Source organism: Myotis nattereri (genome assembly GCF_964212035.1).
Source record: "Myotis nattereri genome assembly, chromosome: 14".
Taxonomy (NCBI): Eukaryota; Metazoa; Chordata; class Mammalia; order Chiroptera; family Vespertilionidae; genus Myotis; species Myotis nattereri.
In genome coordinates this window covers 28162691-28179735 of record NC_138089.1, presented here as the reverse complement: position 1 = coordinate 28179735, position 17045 = coordinate 28162691, and the positions used below count along the sequence as shown (strand labels likewise).

The 17045-nt window shown below is 43.0% G+C and overlaps 1 protein-coding gene across 2 annotated transcripts in view; it reads right to left on the bottom strand.

Moving 5' to 3' along the window:
- Positions 1-17045, bottom strand: part of IFT122 (intraflagellar transport 122) — a 67773-nt gene that overhangs the window by 49088 nt on the left and 1640 nt on the right. For both annotated transcript variants that reach the window (XM_081105543.1, XM_081105544.1), the window contains exons 2-5: positions 12644-12710; positions 10607-10691; positions 5189-5267; positions 2592-2668 (exon numbers count right to left, since the gene is read on the bottom strand). In XM_081105543.1, coding sequence (XP_080961669.1) covers positions 2592-2668; positions 5189-5267; positions 10607-10691; positions 12644-12710 — 308 coding nt within the window. The remainder of the gene's footprint in view (positions 1-2591; positions 2669-5188; positions 5268-10606; positions 10692-12643; positions 12711-17045) is intronic.

Genomic DNA, 17045 nt, shown 5'->3' with positions numbered 1-17045 from the left:
AAGGAGTATCTTTATGGTGAGGAGAAACCCAGCATCCTGGTTTTGATATTATATAACAGTTACATAAGCTGTATCCACGGGGAAACTGGATGAAGAGTACATAAGACTTCTCCATTATCTTTGAAACTTACTACAAATCTATAATTATTTCAAAGCTAGAGGCCCAGTACACGAAATTTGTGCACTTGGGGGAGGGGTCCCTCAGTCTGGCCTATGCCCTCTCGCAGTGCAGGAGCCCTCAGGGGATGTCCAACTGACGGCTTAGGCCCACTTCCCCGCAGAGAGTGGGACTAAGCCAGCAGTCGGACATCCTTAGCACTGCTGTGGAGGTGGGAGAGGCTCCTGCCACCACCACTGCACTCGCCAGCTGTGAGCCCGATTTCTGACTGAGCAGCGCTCCCCCTGTGGGAGTGCACTGACCACCAGGGGGCAGCTCCTGGTGGTCATCATGGTGCGCATCATGGTGACTGGTTGTTCTGCTGTTCGGTCAATTTGCATATTAGTCTTTTATTATATAGGATAAAAAGAAAAAAGGAAGATAGATTGGTGAATTTATAGCCAACTTTTCAGGCGTTTTACTGTGAGAAATGGCAATTTCAGTGTAAATAACTGTTACATTGTAACTAGAGTACAACTTAGCATTCAAAGTAATGAATGATGCTTTCTGGGGATCTGATTTCCACTCCCAGGCCTCACCCACAGCACATGATCCTATACAAGCTGTGCCTTGTCCATGGCACATTGGTCACCTTCAGCTTGCTCCCTCCTGCCCCAGATGCTCTGGCTTAGGGTCCCACAACAGGCAAAATAAACAAATTCTACCTTTTGCCTGAGCCATATGGCATAACCAAGAAAGTAAATATAGTGTGAAAATATATTTATATAGCAAGGTGCAACACCAAACAAATGGTTTTTCCCTTTATCCTGATCCAGAATACCTCCCCAAACATTTCCACCTCATGCATATTATCTGTGCTCCACTGAGCCTGCCCACAAGTCTCTAGACGAAAGAAACTCCACCTTCCTGGGCCTTCCTCAGCAGTGCTTACATGACTCAAGTCCAATCCCTGGTCCCACCACTTACTTGCTGGGTAACCAGTAACTGCTTGCTCTAAGCCCCAATTCTTTTTTCATCATTGGAGTGAGAATGAGAATAATAACCTGACCTAAAGGGCTGTCATAGAGCTCAAATAGGAATTCATTTTTTACCCTTAGCACAGTACCTAGTACATCACAAGCATTCAATAAGTACTGTTATTACTCACTATTACTTTTTCACAAATTCTACCTCCCCTCCTACCACTGACTACAAGTTCTTTGAGGGCAGGGATTCTATTTTGTCTTCTTAATCCCAAAAGTAAGCCCATTGACCAGACCCTCACATGAAGAAAATGCTATATTTTATTAATGAATGATAGTCTTTTGCCCTTTTATTTATACTCTAGAGGCCCGGTGCACAAATTTGTGCATGGGTGGGGTTCCTCAGGGTGGCCTGCGGGGATTGGGCCCCAGCTCGCACCCCAGCCTCGCAGCCCCGCAGCCCCACCTGGCACCCCGCCTTGGCCTGGTGCCGCCCCCCTCACTTGCTCCACCATCCAGCCTGTGGGCGATCAATCGGGGCCAGGGGCCCCCCGCACCCTGTCACCACCACTGGTGGCTGTCTGTGGGGCAATCAGTGGGGCAATTGGTCCCCACTCATACCTGCCTTGGCCTGAAACCACCTGCTTACCTGCTCCACCACCCCTCCATGGTCCCACTATTGTCAGGGCCCATCAGGGCTGGCAGCACCTCCACTGCTGCCCGCTGCTGCTGCTGGTCGCCCGCCATGTTCCTCACTGCCCCCTGGTGGTCAGCGCACATCATAGCGAGTGGTCAAACTCCAAAACAACCGCCCAAGGGGACAATTTGCATATTAGGCTTTTATTATATAGGAGGATTCTCTCTTTTGAACCTCAGAACTTTATCAGTAGACAGATGGTAGAAACACATTCATCTAGATAAGGAAGTGACCTTGAATAGAGATAACCTACAAGCCTCTGCTTACTTTCCCTCCCTGCCTCAATGGACACTATGCCAACCCCTCCTCTGTGCCAGCACTATGCCAGTGCTGAGGCCAGAGTGAATGCCTCAAAGCATTCAACCCCTCAGGAAGGACAGCTATAGCCATCACACCAGTAGCAACGGTGAAACACTGCGCAAGAAGCAGTTACAATGGTGAAGAATTTCACACATACACAGATGTTGAAGGACACGAAGGTGGGGACAACTGAACTGTCTGTGAGGCATGGAAGGCTTCCCAGAGGTGGCAACACCAAGTTATACCAGTGCTCTCCATTCTCCATTTTCCTTCCCTGGGGCCTTTCTTGCTGTTTTCCAGATTTCTTACCAGACTCAGTGTCATCATTCACTTTCTTGGTTTCTACACAATTTAAAGAATAACTATCGTTTCCCCACCCTTGCCCACCCTGCCAGCCAATTAAGGGAGAGAAATATCATAACTCTCTTGGGACAAAACCACCACCTTCTGGAGAGATTTCAGTATTTTCTGCTCAAATCTACAGTTATTCCAGGACAAGTTCTCAGGAACCTACCAAAATCATTGGAGGAACAAGATGCAAGTTGGTGGGTAGCAGGATTGTAGGAGACAGACTGGATAGAATCGTTGTGCCTGGGAAGTAAACAATTATAGATTACCAAAGGCCCAAAGAATGAAATTCATGCAAGAGTAGGGCTTTCTTCCCCTGGCTGCTGGCACCGACTGGCTTCCCTCTGGCACCCAAGACCTGGGCTTCCCTTCGGCAACCAGGACCAGGGCTTCCCTCGCAACCCTGGCTTAATCCAGAAGGTCATCCCGAAGGACACATGGTCTAATTAGCATTATTACCCATTTATTATTATAGATTATGCAGCAAACTGCAAATGTTTTGATGGCTACAACTGAAAATTGAAATGATGAACCCACAGTCTGACTACACATCACAAGCTCTTATGCAAGTGACCAACAAAAAAGCATAGGAATTAATTCTCCTTCCTCTGGATTGCCCCTCACCCCATTTTTATCTCTTAAACATTACCCACTCATCAGCCTGGCCAAGCTTAAATGCCACCTCCACCAGGACTAGTGTGCTGGACACCTCTGCTTTGTGAGCTGATACAATGATGTAAAGCACTTAGTCTAGTGCCAGCTGCATAAGAAGTGGTTTATTAATGGCTGTTATTCTCATTGTTTTGTGAAGGCCTGGAAATATAAGATGGAGGTGCAGTGAAGATATTTCCAGCTAAGCCCAGCCGGCGTGGTTAAGTGCCGATCTATGAACCACAAGGTCACATTTTGATTCCCGGTCAGGGCATGTGCCCGGGTTGCAGGCTCGATCCCCAGTAGGGGGCATGCAGGAGGCAGCCAATCAATGATTCTCTCTTATTATTCATGTTTCTATCTTTCTCTCCCTCTCCTTTCCTTTCTGAAATAGATAAAAATATAGTAAAAAGATATTTCAGGCTAAGATCTGAAAATATGGCAAATCCTTAGACAACAATAAAAGCTAAGTGAGTCATGTACCACACATGGCATCTCAGCCTGTTTTATTCCTTTACTTCCGGGTAACAGTTTACTCACAACTTCACTCATTCATTCGTTTATTCATTTAAAAGTTGTTTGGTGATTTGTACAACCATGTTCATAGAAGCATTATTCAAAATAGCCAAGAGATAGAAACAACCCAAGTGTCCACTGACAACATATAAATGGATAAAGAAAAATGGTCTATACATACACTAGAATATTATTCAGTATTAAAAAGGAAGAGAATTCTGCCTGGCTGGTGTGGCTCAGTTGGTTGAGCATTGTCCTGGGAAAGAAATCTTGCTCATTCAATTCCTGGTCAGAGAACATACCTGGGTTGTGGGTTGGATTCCGGTCAGGGCATGTACAGAAGGCAATTGATCAATGTTTCTCTCTTACATCGACGTTCCTTTCTCTCTCTCCCTTCCTCTCTCTCTCTCTCTCTCTAAGGATGTGCTCTGGTGAGGATTTTTTAAAAAAAAGGAAGAGAATTTTGACACATGCTATAACATGTGTCAATCTTTAGGATATTATGCTAAGTTAAATAAACCAACCACAAAAGCATAAATACTATATTATTCCACTTACATGAGGTCCCTAAAATAGTAAAATTCATAGAGACAAGTAGAATGGTGGATGCTAAGGGCTGGGGAATGGGAAGGGGAGTTGTTTAATGTGTATGGAGTTTTAGTTTTGCAAAATGAAAAGAGTTCTAAAGATTGGTTGCTGAATATCATGTATATACTTAACACTACTGAACTGTACACTTAAAAATGGTTAAGAAAGCCCGGCTGGTGTGGCTCAGAGGTTGAGTGTAGGCTCATGAACCTGGAGGTGATAGTTCGATTTCTGGTCAGGGCACATGCCCAGGTTTCAAGCTCGATCCCCAGTGGGGGATGTGCAGGAGATGGCCGATCAATGATTCTCTCTCATCATTGATGTTTCTATTTCTCTCTCCCTTTCTCTCTGAAATCAATAAAAATATATTTAAAAAAAATCACTTCTTGAGTACCTAATACATATATCAGGGACACAGGATGAACAAAAACAGACGCAGTGTGTGCCCTCCTGGAGTTTAAAGGCTGATGGGAGATATCCATCAATCACAAGATAAATGTAAAACCACAACTGTGAGAAGTGCCATCAAGGAACCTGACCAGGTCTAGAGGGCCAGGAAAGGTTTCACAGAAGAAACAGCATTTGAATCTGAGAGCTTCAGGGTGAGTAGTGTTAACTAGGGAACAAAAAAGACTATGAGCAGAACCTCTGCAGTGAAATAAGCCTGGAGCATTCCAACCCCAAGTTTCTGGCTGTTGCCACTGGGTGGATATGAGGCCATTCCCTGAGATGCAAGAGGAAAAGTTGGGACAGGGTAGAATCTGTGATGTCAGATTCACTAAACTTGGCTACATGAAAACAAAGCCCAGCGCTGACCAAGCTAGGAGTGCTCAAGAAATGTTCATTCACGTATCTTCCTATGCCACCACATAACCCCGTAACTTCCTTTCAAGTTTAATTGCAGAGAAAGAAGTTATTTCTTATATCTTTTCTAAGGTGCTTTTGCTATAGTTGCTCAATAAGATAAGAGTCAAAATAACAATACTGTACATCTAAGTTGTTACTTACGTGTACTTCAAAATGCCTTCCAATTTTGACGTCCAGATAATAACGCTTTTGTCAGCTGATCCAGAAGCAAAGCGCTTGCCTAAAAGTATTTTTAAAAAGAAAATTCTCACATTTATTTTAAACCAACATTTCCCAGAATATTTCTTAGAAAACTGGTTCTTTTAAGGTCTCTAATAAGTACCAGCTGCTTCTCTACTACTTCTTCTTATCAGTACTAGGCAGCAGTACTTTAAAGTCAGGAAGTTTGGGTTCAGATCCTGGTCTGTCTGGCACCGAGTAAACAAAGATGTATTGAGAGTCTACAATCTGCTAGGAATCATGTTCTGTGCTAAGGATCAAGTAGTGATTAAAGCACACATAATCGCTACCTTCACAGAGTAGTGGGAAAAGCAAGCATTAAATTGATCCAATACAACTACAATATGGTAACAAAAGAAATATGAGAGAGAATAACTTGGGGTACCTAATTTAAATGAGGGAAGGCTTCTCTGAGGATGAGATCCTTCAGTTGAGACCTAAAGGCTGAGCAAACCTTAGCCAGGTGCAAAGAGAGGAGAAAGCGCGACCCACATAGATAGAACAGTTGGCAAAGGTCTTGAGGAAGGAAAAGCCTGGCATGTCTAAGGGGCTGAAAGACAGCCAGCATGGAACTCCAAGGGCATAGGAACTGTGAAGGGATAAGGAGGAAAGGGGAGGGATCTCTAGGAGCTTCAGGGCCACAATTGAGATCTTTCTATTTATCCCAAAGAAAGGCTATAAGCAAGAGTGACAGATGAGATTTTCATTTTCACACTACTGGACTTTACAAAAGAATGGATTGGAGAAAGGCAACATATAACAAGTAATTACTTATTAATTACATTGCTACAAGTTTGCAAGTGCTTAGAAGTAGAGCAGGGCATCATGGCAGCAAACAGCAGGAAGCCTTCACTTACTCCAGTGAAAGATGATTAAGAGGTAAGCACAGGCTAGATTCTGTACACCTAGTTAAGGATGTTTAGACTTTACTCTTAGGGCAACTGGAAGTTGATCTTGGGAAAGTCACTGTTCTCTGAGCCTCAATGTCCTCATCTGAAACATAAGGGATATTCATAGTATCTTCTTCAGAGGTTCTCTGTGGGGGTCAACTCAGATAATATCTGTAAAGCACCTTTCACAGTGACTGAAACAGTAGATATTAGGGTGAGCCGTATGACACTGGTGCAAATACTAAATAACAGAAGCTGCTTTCGTATGTGATTACTTCTGTCACTCCTCTCCCATCCTGGCAGGTAGTAGGTGATGAAGAACATGGACTACAGGCTCAGAGTTGGAGTTGGAGTTTCCAGTGATGTCACTTATCAGTTACACACCTTTGTATTATGGTTGCTCATTAAACACTTATTAAAACTTAAGAGAGCCGAAACCGGTTTGGCTCAGTGGATAGAGCATCGGCCTGCAGACTGAGGGGTCCCAGGTTCGATTCCGGTCAAGGGCATATACCTGGGTTGCGGGCACATCCCCAGTGGGAGATGTGCAGGAGGCGGCTGATCAATGTTTCTCTCCCATCGATGTTTCTAACTCTCTATCTCTCTCCCTTCCTCTCTGTAAAAAATCAATAAAATATAAAAAATAAAAAATAAAAAACTTAAGAGAGCCCTGGCCAGTGTTTCCCAGCGATTAGAGCATTGGCCCGTACACCAAAGGGTTGTGGGTTTGATTCCCAGTGAAGGGCACATACTTGGGTTGCAGGTTTCATCCCTGGCCCCGTCAGGAGGTGTGCGGGAAGCAACCAATCAATGTGTCTCTCTCACATCAATGTTTCTCTCCCCCCCGCCCCCCGCCCCTTCCCTGCCTTCCACTCTCTCTAAAAATCAATGAAAAATATATCTTCGGGTGAGGGTTAACAACAACAAAAAACTTACGTGATGCCCTGACCGGTTTGGCTCAGTGGATAGAGCGTCAGCTTGCGGACTCAAGGGTCCCAGGTTCGATTCCGGTCAAGGGCATGTACCTTGGTTGCGGGCACATCCCCAGTGGGGAGTGTGTAGGAGGTAGCTGATCGATGTTTCCCTCTCATTGATATTTCTAACTCTCTATCCCTCTCCCTTCCTCTCTGTAAAAAAAAATCAATAAAATATATTAAAAAAAAAAAACTTACGTGAAAAATCAGAAACAAGCAGACTTAAAGAGCAAAACCATGATTTGGGGTATCTCCATTTCCAGGGCCAAGGGAAAAAGACCAGTTGAGAGAAGTTAAAAGACTTCTTAATCACTGTTTAGTAAGTGTCATGAAGAGGCAACATGATGTACCAGAAAGAACAAGGACTCTGCAGTTGGAAGACCTGGGTTGGGCCCAGCTCTGCCCATTACCTGTGATCGTTCCAAGCCTGTTTTCTCATCTGTGAGAGGAGCTGAGAATCCGTTTCCTGTCTGTTTCAGAGGACTATTGGGAGGATCAAATGAGATGTGTGTGACGGGACTCTGCAAAGTGCTGACAAATGCCACTGATGACAGATCACACTCTGAAATCATCAAGGGCCTTAATGGTGTTGCAGGCCTAAGAGCCCCAAGGCTTATAAACTCCAGAGGTCCCACAGGTCTCCTAAAGGTATTACTCTGAACTTGAACTCAAAAACACATAAAAAAAAACATGACTTCCATGGCATAGCACATTTAACTAAAAGGCAAGAAATTAGTGTTTTCTTTGCCACTAACACTTGCTGCATGACCTTAGCAAGTGATTTGACTTCTCTAGGTTTTTATGTAGGTCTAAAATTAGGAGATTGAGCCCGGCTGGGGTAGTTCAGTGGTTGAGTGTCGACCTAAGAACCAGGAGGTCACGGTTCAATGCTAGTCAGTGCACATGCCCAGGTTGCGGCGGGCTCAATCCCCAGTAGGGGGCGTGGAGGAGGCAGCCGATCAATTCTTATTGCTGATGTTTTTATCTCTCTACCTCTTCCTTCCCCTCTGAAATCAATAAAAACATATAAAAAATAAAAAAAATGAGGAGATTGGGCTAGATCAGATTAAAACTGTACGCACAAAATTGTGTGTATATATAAAGTATGTGCATTTTCTAGAAAGAGGTCTACAGCTTTTATTGGATCCTCAGAGAGGTCTGTCAATAAAAAGAAGTTAAAAGCCTGGAGTCTGAATGATCTCAAAGATTTGTTAAAACACTATAACACACTGATTCTGTGGCTTCTCAGCAGTGGTCACAGAATGCTATCTTCCATATTATATTCATTTGACACATGTGAAAATTGAGAATCAGAGAGATTCAATAATCATCTCAAACTCAGAGCTTTTGGGGTTGGAACTTGAAGCCATCTCATTCCAAAACCTGTGTTCTTTCTATCAGTCCCATGCTGTGGGTAGCATGGATTTATTTTTAACTCTCAAAAGCAACTTCATGTACCCATTTCTCTGACCACCACCTCTCTTTCTCACCCGACCTGATACCTCAACGCCAACAATCTTTCAATCCCACCAGAACCTACCATCTCTCTGCTGTCCTCCATCCCCTGCAGTCCTCTCACCCCTCATTACTCAGCTGAGGTCAATGTATATAATCACTCCTTTGCATACATCTTCCATTCCTTCACCCTCTTATTTTATTTTCAGAGATGCTTGTAAATTCACTACTCAGTTAAATCCAATTCTCCACCTCCCCCACCCTTGCATCTATGCAGCTCAAAGTGGTGGAGAAAAAGACAATCAAAGCAACTGATCTCATTTTCAAGCTTCAAGTGGGCCCTTCATGTTATTGGGGGTCTCTCACCATACCTCCTGGTTCCATTTTACATTTTTTCCTTTCTCCTTAACTCTCTCACACCTCCTTTCCCATCCTCACTCTCAGTTGATGTTGCTTCCTATTTCACTGAAAGAATGGAAGAGAATTTCCATTAGAAACCTACCACCACATACCCCCGCCCCCCGCCAGCACCTGCAGCAACGTCCTCTACCTTCCACCATGCTCCATCTAACCCATCTTCTCTTGCCCACTGGATGCTTTGTTCTGACAATGCCCTCTCCTCTCTCTTACAGCACCAACTTTTCTCAAGTCAACATGTCCAAAACTGAACTCCTGATCTCCCACTGTATGTTTCTCTACCTGCAGCCTTCCGTATCTCGGTGGAAAGCAACGCCATCCTTCCAGTATCTCGGGTCAAAAACCTTGAGATCAGCCCTGGCCAGTGTGGCTCAGTTGGTTGGGCGTCGTCCCGTGCACCAAAAGGTTGTGGTTTGATTCTTGGTCAGGGCATATGGGGTTGCAGGCTTGATCTGGGTGGGGGCGTGCAGAAGGCAGCTGATCAATATTATACTGTTACACTCTCACATCGATGTTTCTCTCTTCTCTCTTCCTCTCTCTCTAAAAATCAATAAAGTATTATTTTAAAACAAATGAATAAACAAAACAAAAAACCATGAAGTCCCCCTTGACTCCTTTCTTCATACCCCACATCTGATCTGTCAGGCAATCCTATTGGCTCCACCTTCAAACTATATCCAGAATCTGACCACTTCTCACCACTTCCTCTGCTCCCAGAAGTCTGAGCCCCCATCACCAGTGTTATAAAACTTGCCTGGATAATGCTTCCTCACGCTCATCTCCCTGCCCCAACTCTCTCTCCTTGTAGGCTGTTTCAGCAGCTAGAGGGATCTTTCTAAAATGCATGTCAGATCATATCTCTCCTCTGCTCAGAACTCTTAGTGGTTCCCTATTTTCACTGAGCATCAAAGCCAAAATACTCATGACAGCCAACATGATCTGGCCACCCAATGTCCGTTACCTTTCTACCCTCATCCCCTACTGCTCCACCTGATTCTCACTGCCTCAGCCCCTGAAAGGCACACTCCCACCTGAGAGCTTTTACAATGGCTCTACCCTCTGCAAGGAACTCTATTCCTTCTCCCAGATGCCCACCATCAGAATCTCACTGCCTCCCCACCTTCAAGCCTTTGCTCACCTGTGCCTGACTCAGTAAGTCTGTCTCACTACCCTATTCAATACTATACTCAATCCACTGTCCCACCCACCACTTTCAATCCCCTTATTCTGACCTACTTTTTCTTCTTCCTTAACACTTATCTTCCAGCACACTATTTAATTTACTTACATTTATTACATATCATCCCTCATACTGCCCCTTCTTCCTCCCCCTCCCCCATAGGTATAAGCCCCATAAGGGCAGGGGCCTTTGTCTGTTTTGTTCTCTGAAGTACCTCAAGCAGCTAGAACAGTGCCTAGCATATAGATAGCCCTCAATAAAACTCGTTGAATAAAATGACTGAAATGAAGTCTATGAGACTTAACTATCTTCTGAAACTGCAAGCTGTACTTCAGCTTACTAAAAAGATAAAAGAGTGACTAAGGAGAAAAATGAAAAGCCATGAGACCATTACAGAGCCTATAAACCCAGAGCAGCCTCTTACCATCCTTCGCATATGCCACACAGTACACTGTATCTTTGTGTCCCTTTAGGGACTGAAGTAAGGTGCCATCAGAGGTGTCATAAACCTGGCCAAAAAAGGGACAAAAGTACACATTATCCAAATGGCATTCATTAGTTAGAATTCCTACAGGTTGCTGCTGCTATTTTTGTTTTTATAATGTGGACGAAAGGGGCCACACACTAACCTAACAAGCTCAGGGAAGGCCTGCATGGCAGTCTTGCAAACTCAAAGACCTAACGTAACCACAAAGCATGGTCTGAAATTAAACTTTAACTAAAAGCAGTTATGGTGGGTAGTCACCTCCTAGGCCAGTATCTTCACTGACATGGTCAACTTTTTCCTTAACTGAGCCTATCTGTCTTTTTGCTGCTATGATAACATCCTTGAAATGTCTGGGTAACTTGTAATTTCCCTTTTTCCGGACTCCTTGGGGTACAACCTAATGTGCCTGGGCGCCAGGACAGATACCACAAATTCCTTCATTGTTATTGTTATCATGTTAACTGTTGACTGTTAACTATCCTGCACCCACCTAAGTATGTGTCTATCATTTTACTTTTTATCCAATCCCAGGGTTTCCCCCCACACACACACTTTGCTCTCTAATCTATCACCAATGGATCTCATGTAACCCCCACCTACGTCCTTTCCTTTGATTTGCAATGTATAAAAATAGACCAGAAACCACCATTCTCTAGAGCATTATCCCAATCCGTTGAGATACTGCTTCCCAGGCAATTGTCGACAGTTTGGCTCAAATAAACTCATAAAAATTCTTTACAGGTTTGAATGTTTTTACGTTAACAATAACAAAGCATTCTTCAATATTCTAAATGTGTGTCAAGTAAAAATTGCACTGAGAAACCAGAAAGAATGTGACTTAATATTGGAAAACCCAAGAAGTAGAGGTCCTAATTCTATGCATTTTATTACCAGGAACATACTATTAATCCTCGAGAAACAAAAGTTTACTCTGTGGAACTTCTCCTCAAACTTCATTCTTATGTGAATTTGAACATATTGCCAATCAAGCTAGGCCCTCCCGAATAAAGGCAGCACATAGAAAGAACCACCTACAACATGATTAAGTCATAGAGGATGTTTCATATTTGCTACCAAGAATTTGAAAGTCACAGACCTGAACTCTGGGTTTGCATATCACAGGGAGTGTCATAAAATTCAGCTATAATGTGGATTTAGGATATTTTACAGCTGTGTAAGATGTATTAATATGTGGAGATTTTAAAAATGTGGAGAAACCAAGGCAAACCCCTCCCCAAACAATTAGTGTTGGAGAAAATAAACTACGGGGGGGGAGGACCTAAAAGGATTTGGACTGTTTACCCTGAGAAAAGAAGTCTGCAGAACAATTTAACCATGACTTTAAGATTATGTAGTTACCATGAAAGAATGGAGATCAGTCAGTCTGTATATTTAGAGACAACAGAGCAAGAGGAAGTCGCCTTATGCAGAAGGAAGGAGACTTCATACAAAGGTTTTTAGGTCAAACATAAAAAGTTCTCTGAAAATTACTTTTATACATTGGGATAGATTCCAGAGGGAGCTTATATTCTTTGAAAACATGAAAAATAGCTCAACATCCATATGGAGTTGTTTAGGTAGGCCAGTGCCTAAAAGTTGGGGTCAGACTATCTGGCTTCTCATAGAGGGAGTCCCTTCAATCCTGTTGCTTGAATTTTTCAGGGGGACAAAATGTGAACTGACACCAGCCCAATTTCAAAGACATTTTGATTAATTGTTTTCAACCTTCCATGGGTGTCTCAAAATAAAAAGGGAAAGATTAATGACTGCAAAGGAGGTATTGTTCACAAGTTCCTATCTGATAGACAGTTTACTTACCTGTTTTAAATTGCCCATTTCCTTCCCTATTAAAAAATAATGACTGGTTTTTCTGCCCTTGCCTTTTTTATCTCAAAAAAGGCGAGGTGTGTCAAATTTCAGAGTACTTACAAGAAGGAAAGGAGGAAAAAAAAGGAAACCCAGACAAAATCCTACCAGTAATCTGTTTCCTGCAGCCAAAATCAGTTGGTTTCCATCAGGCTTAAATGCGAGGTCATATATACTAAACAGGAGAAAAGACAAGACAAAGGACAATTAGGAACCAAAATGATGAGGTCTGCTAATGGCCAGGAAAGGAAACTTTATTTCATAACTGTCCTGGCTCCTTCGCTGGTTGGGCGTTGTCCCATGCACTGAAAGATTGCTGGTTCGATTCCCAGTCAGGGCACATGCCTGAGTTTTGATTCCAGGTAGGGGGCATGCAGGAGGCAGCTGATGGATGTTCTGCTCTCAATGGATGTTTCTCCCTGCCTCTCCCTCTCACTTCCTCTAAAAAGCAATTTTAAAAATCTTTTTTAAAATACCATAACTATTTCAATTAATCAGACACTTATTGAATGCTTCTGCTAGGCACTAACAGATACAAGATGTATAAAACATAATCCCTCTCTTCCTTTAAAGAAATTACCATCCAGTGGGAAGGGGTGACTCAGACACATTCACAAAGAACTACTACATGTCATCAATTCTAAAGGATACATTTCCACATTTTAACATCTCTGAAGTTGGAATGTGTCTTATAACTGATGTTGTGTCAGTTTAACTGGCAGCATTTCTTGTTTTTTTAGTGCTATGTAAAATAATGGTATTTTAAAATCAATGCCCTCAGATTAGATGAAATTCAGAATAATATTGTGATAAAGGCTTTAGGAGAAATAAACCCATGCCTTTATAGTCAATTAATATTTGGCAAAGGAGGCAAGAACATACAATGGGATAAAGACAGTCTTCAATAAATGGTGTTGGGAAAAATGGGCAGATGCATGCAAAAAAATGAAACTAGACCATATTCTTATACCATATACAAGAATAAACTCAAAATGGCTTAAAGATTTAAATGTAGCCAAAACTGGTTTGGCTCAGTGGATAGAGCATCAGCCTGCGGACTGAAAGGTCCCAGGTTCGATTCCGGTCAAGGGCATGTACCTGGGTTGCGGGCACATCCCCAGTAGGAGATGTGCAGGAGGCAGCTGATTGATGTTTCTCTCTCATCGATGTTTCTAACTCTCTATCTCTCTCCCTTCCTCTCTGTAAAAAATCAATAAAATATATCTTTTAAAAAAAAAAAAAAAGATTTAAATGTAAGACTAGAAACCATAAAAATCCTAGAAGAAAACATAGGCAGTAAAATCTCATAGCAATATTTTTTTCTGATATATAGCACCTCAGGCAAGGGAAACAAAAGAAAAATAAACAAATGGGACTACATCACACTAAAAAGTTATTGCACAGCAAAGGAAACTATCCTCAGATGAAAAGAAAATCCACCAAATGGAAGAACATAGGCGCCAATGATACATCTGATAAGTGATTAATATCCAAAATATACAAAGAACTTATACAACTCAATACCAAATAAACCAACAATCCAATTAAAAAATGGGCGAAGGAACTGAATTGACACGTCTCCAAAGAAGACATACAGATAGCCAATAAACATATGAAAAGACTAGAGGCCTGAGGCACAAAATTCGTGCAAGGGGCTCCGCCCTTTCAGCCCTGGCTGCCTCGTGGCCCCACCCCCCACCCACCACCCACTGGTCTAATTAGCATATTAGCTCTTTATTATATAGAATGGTCAATGTCACTGTCCATCAGAGAAATGCAAATTAAAACCACAATGAGATACCTTACACCTGCTAGAATGGCTATAATCAATAAATCAACATACAACAAGTCTTGGTGAGGATGTGGAGAAAAGGGAACCCTCATGCACTCTTGGTGGGAATGCAGGTTGGTGCAACCACTGTGAAAAACAGTATGGAGTTTCCTCAAAAAATTAAAAATGAAATTGCTTTATGACCTAGCAATTCCATTTCTGGGAATATATCCAAAGAAACCAGAAACACTAATTCTGAAGAATATATGCACCCCTATGTTCATTGAAGTGCTATTTACAATAGCCAAGATTTGGAAGCAGCCCAAGCGCCCATCAGTAGATGAGTGGATTAAAAAGCTGTGGTACATTTGCACAATGGAATACTATTTGCTCGTGAAAAAAAAGAAGGAAATCTTAACTTTTGCAACAGCATGGATGGACCTGGAGAATATTATGCTAAGTGAAATAAGCCAGTCAGAGAAAGACAAATACCATATGATTTCATTTATATGTAGAATCTAATGAAGAAAATAAACAAACAAAATAGAAACAGACTAATAGATACAAAGAACAGACTGACAGCTGTCAGAGCAGAGGGGGGTTGAGGGTCTGGGTGAAATAGGTGAAGGGATTAAGCAGAAAAAAAACACCAAAATTCATATACATAGACAATAATATGGTGATTACCAGAGGGAAAGGAGGGCGGAGGCAGGTAGGAAAGGGTAAAGGAGGGATAAATGGCGATGGAAGTAGACTTGACTTAGGGTCGAGAACATACAATATACAGATGATATATTATAGAATTGTACACTTGAAACCTATATAATTTTATTAACCAGTGTCACTCCAATAAATTCAACAACAAAATTTTTAAAGGCTTTAGGAGATACATTAGAACAGTGGTTCTCAACCTTGGCTGCATATTAGAATCACCTGGGAATCTTTTTCAAATCCTGATTTCTGGGCCTCATCCTCCGGAAATTCTGTCTCTTTGTTACTAATGTTGTGGCCCCACCCCATAACAAAGACAGCCTATTATAAAAGTTTAGCATGAGATAAATTTACTTAGTACCGGTCAGTAATCTAAAAATACACACCCCCGGTAGCAGTACTTGGAGCATTTGCCACAGAGAGATCCCATGCTGAGCTCTTCAAACGTTTTATTTTATTTCATTCTCACAACAATTTTCTGAGGTAGGAATTATCACTTGATTTTGCAGTTGAGGACACCATGGCTCAGAGCAGTCAAGTACCTCCCCCAGCATCACAGGATCAGCAAGAGAAAGGGCCAGGATTTCAACTCAGGTCTGACTCTAGAGTCTGTGCTATACTGCCTGCCTTTCACTCTCTCGATTTATTGTCAAGTATGACAAATCTCTACTACCCTTAATGTTTTAATAATGACAGTGGCTAACATTATTTGAGCACATTTATTTACTAAGAATAAGTTAAATCCTTTACATGTATTAACTAACCAATCCTCACAACCTTACACCTATTTTACAAATGAGAAAACTAAGACACAGAGAAGTTAAATAATTTGCCCCAAAATAAATTGCTACTGATTGGAGGTGGAGCAAGAATTCAAATCCAGACATCAGGCTCCAAAGCCCAGGTTGTAACCATTATGCTTTGTGGCATTCATTATCACTTTATTGGCATACTAGAGGCCTGGTGCATGAAATTCATGCACTCGGAGGGGGGGGGGGGTCCCCAGCCTGCCCTGTGCCATCGATGGCCTCAAAGAGGTAGGCCCCGCCCACCCATCCAGGCTCCTTGATGGATTGCCCCAAAGAGGTAGGCCCAAGCCAGGGGTCCCGCCTCCGGGCCACATAGAGCCAGGAGGCGGGACCCCCAGGACCCCCAGGCAGGCCTCACCGGACCCCCAGGAAGGCCTTGCTGCGTGGAACTGGGAGGCGGCGGGGGGACCCCCAGGCAGGCCTCACTGCACAGAGCCAGGACCCCTAGGCAGTCCTCGCCAGACCCCCGGGCAGGCCTCACTTCGCAGAGGGGGGCGGGCAGGCAGGGGCCCCTAGGCAGGCCTGTTTCCTCACTGTTACATGGTAACAGACTGGGCCTTCCTGTTTCTCCAGCTTTCTTTGTTTGCTTCCAGGGGAAAATGTACTTGGCGCGTTTCTCACTGGGGAGAACTGGGGAGATACAGTGAAAAAGTGGAAAGTAAAGAGGAGCTGGGCCCAGAAGAGCTGACCGTATCTGAGCTTTTGTCCTCACCTACAAAACAAGATAGAGATCCGTGCACAGGCAAGCTTTGTGCAAAGCACCTGCCACCTGTGGGCTGTTGGCTGAGGTAGTTCTGGGCACAGCAGGCCAATTCCTGCACGGTGGTATTTGGCCAGGTCTGAACAGCAGCTGTCCCTTTCAGGCAGAGCATGAGCTCTCCAGTTTGCCACACTCTTTGCCACTCCCTACTACTCTCTGGCATCAAAGCCAAATGTCCAGTTGTCAGATATCATCATCTTGTGCTGTGGGTACTTTTATAATAGAATTAAGAGAAAAGTAAAAAGGAATTTTTTAAAACTCAAATCTCTATTAAGAGTAGAAGTGAAAGGCTATGTGTTTCAAGTGGGTTGTAGAAGTGAAGAACACTCTTAAGGAGAAGGCAATTCCTTGTGTGTAAGAGGCGCACAAACATCTCCCATTTATGTTGCCTGTCTGACTCCTGTAGGCATTTGAGTTTGCAGACCCTTTAACACAAAGAAAAATGAATGTAGTGGATAA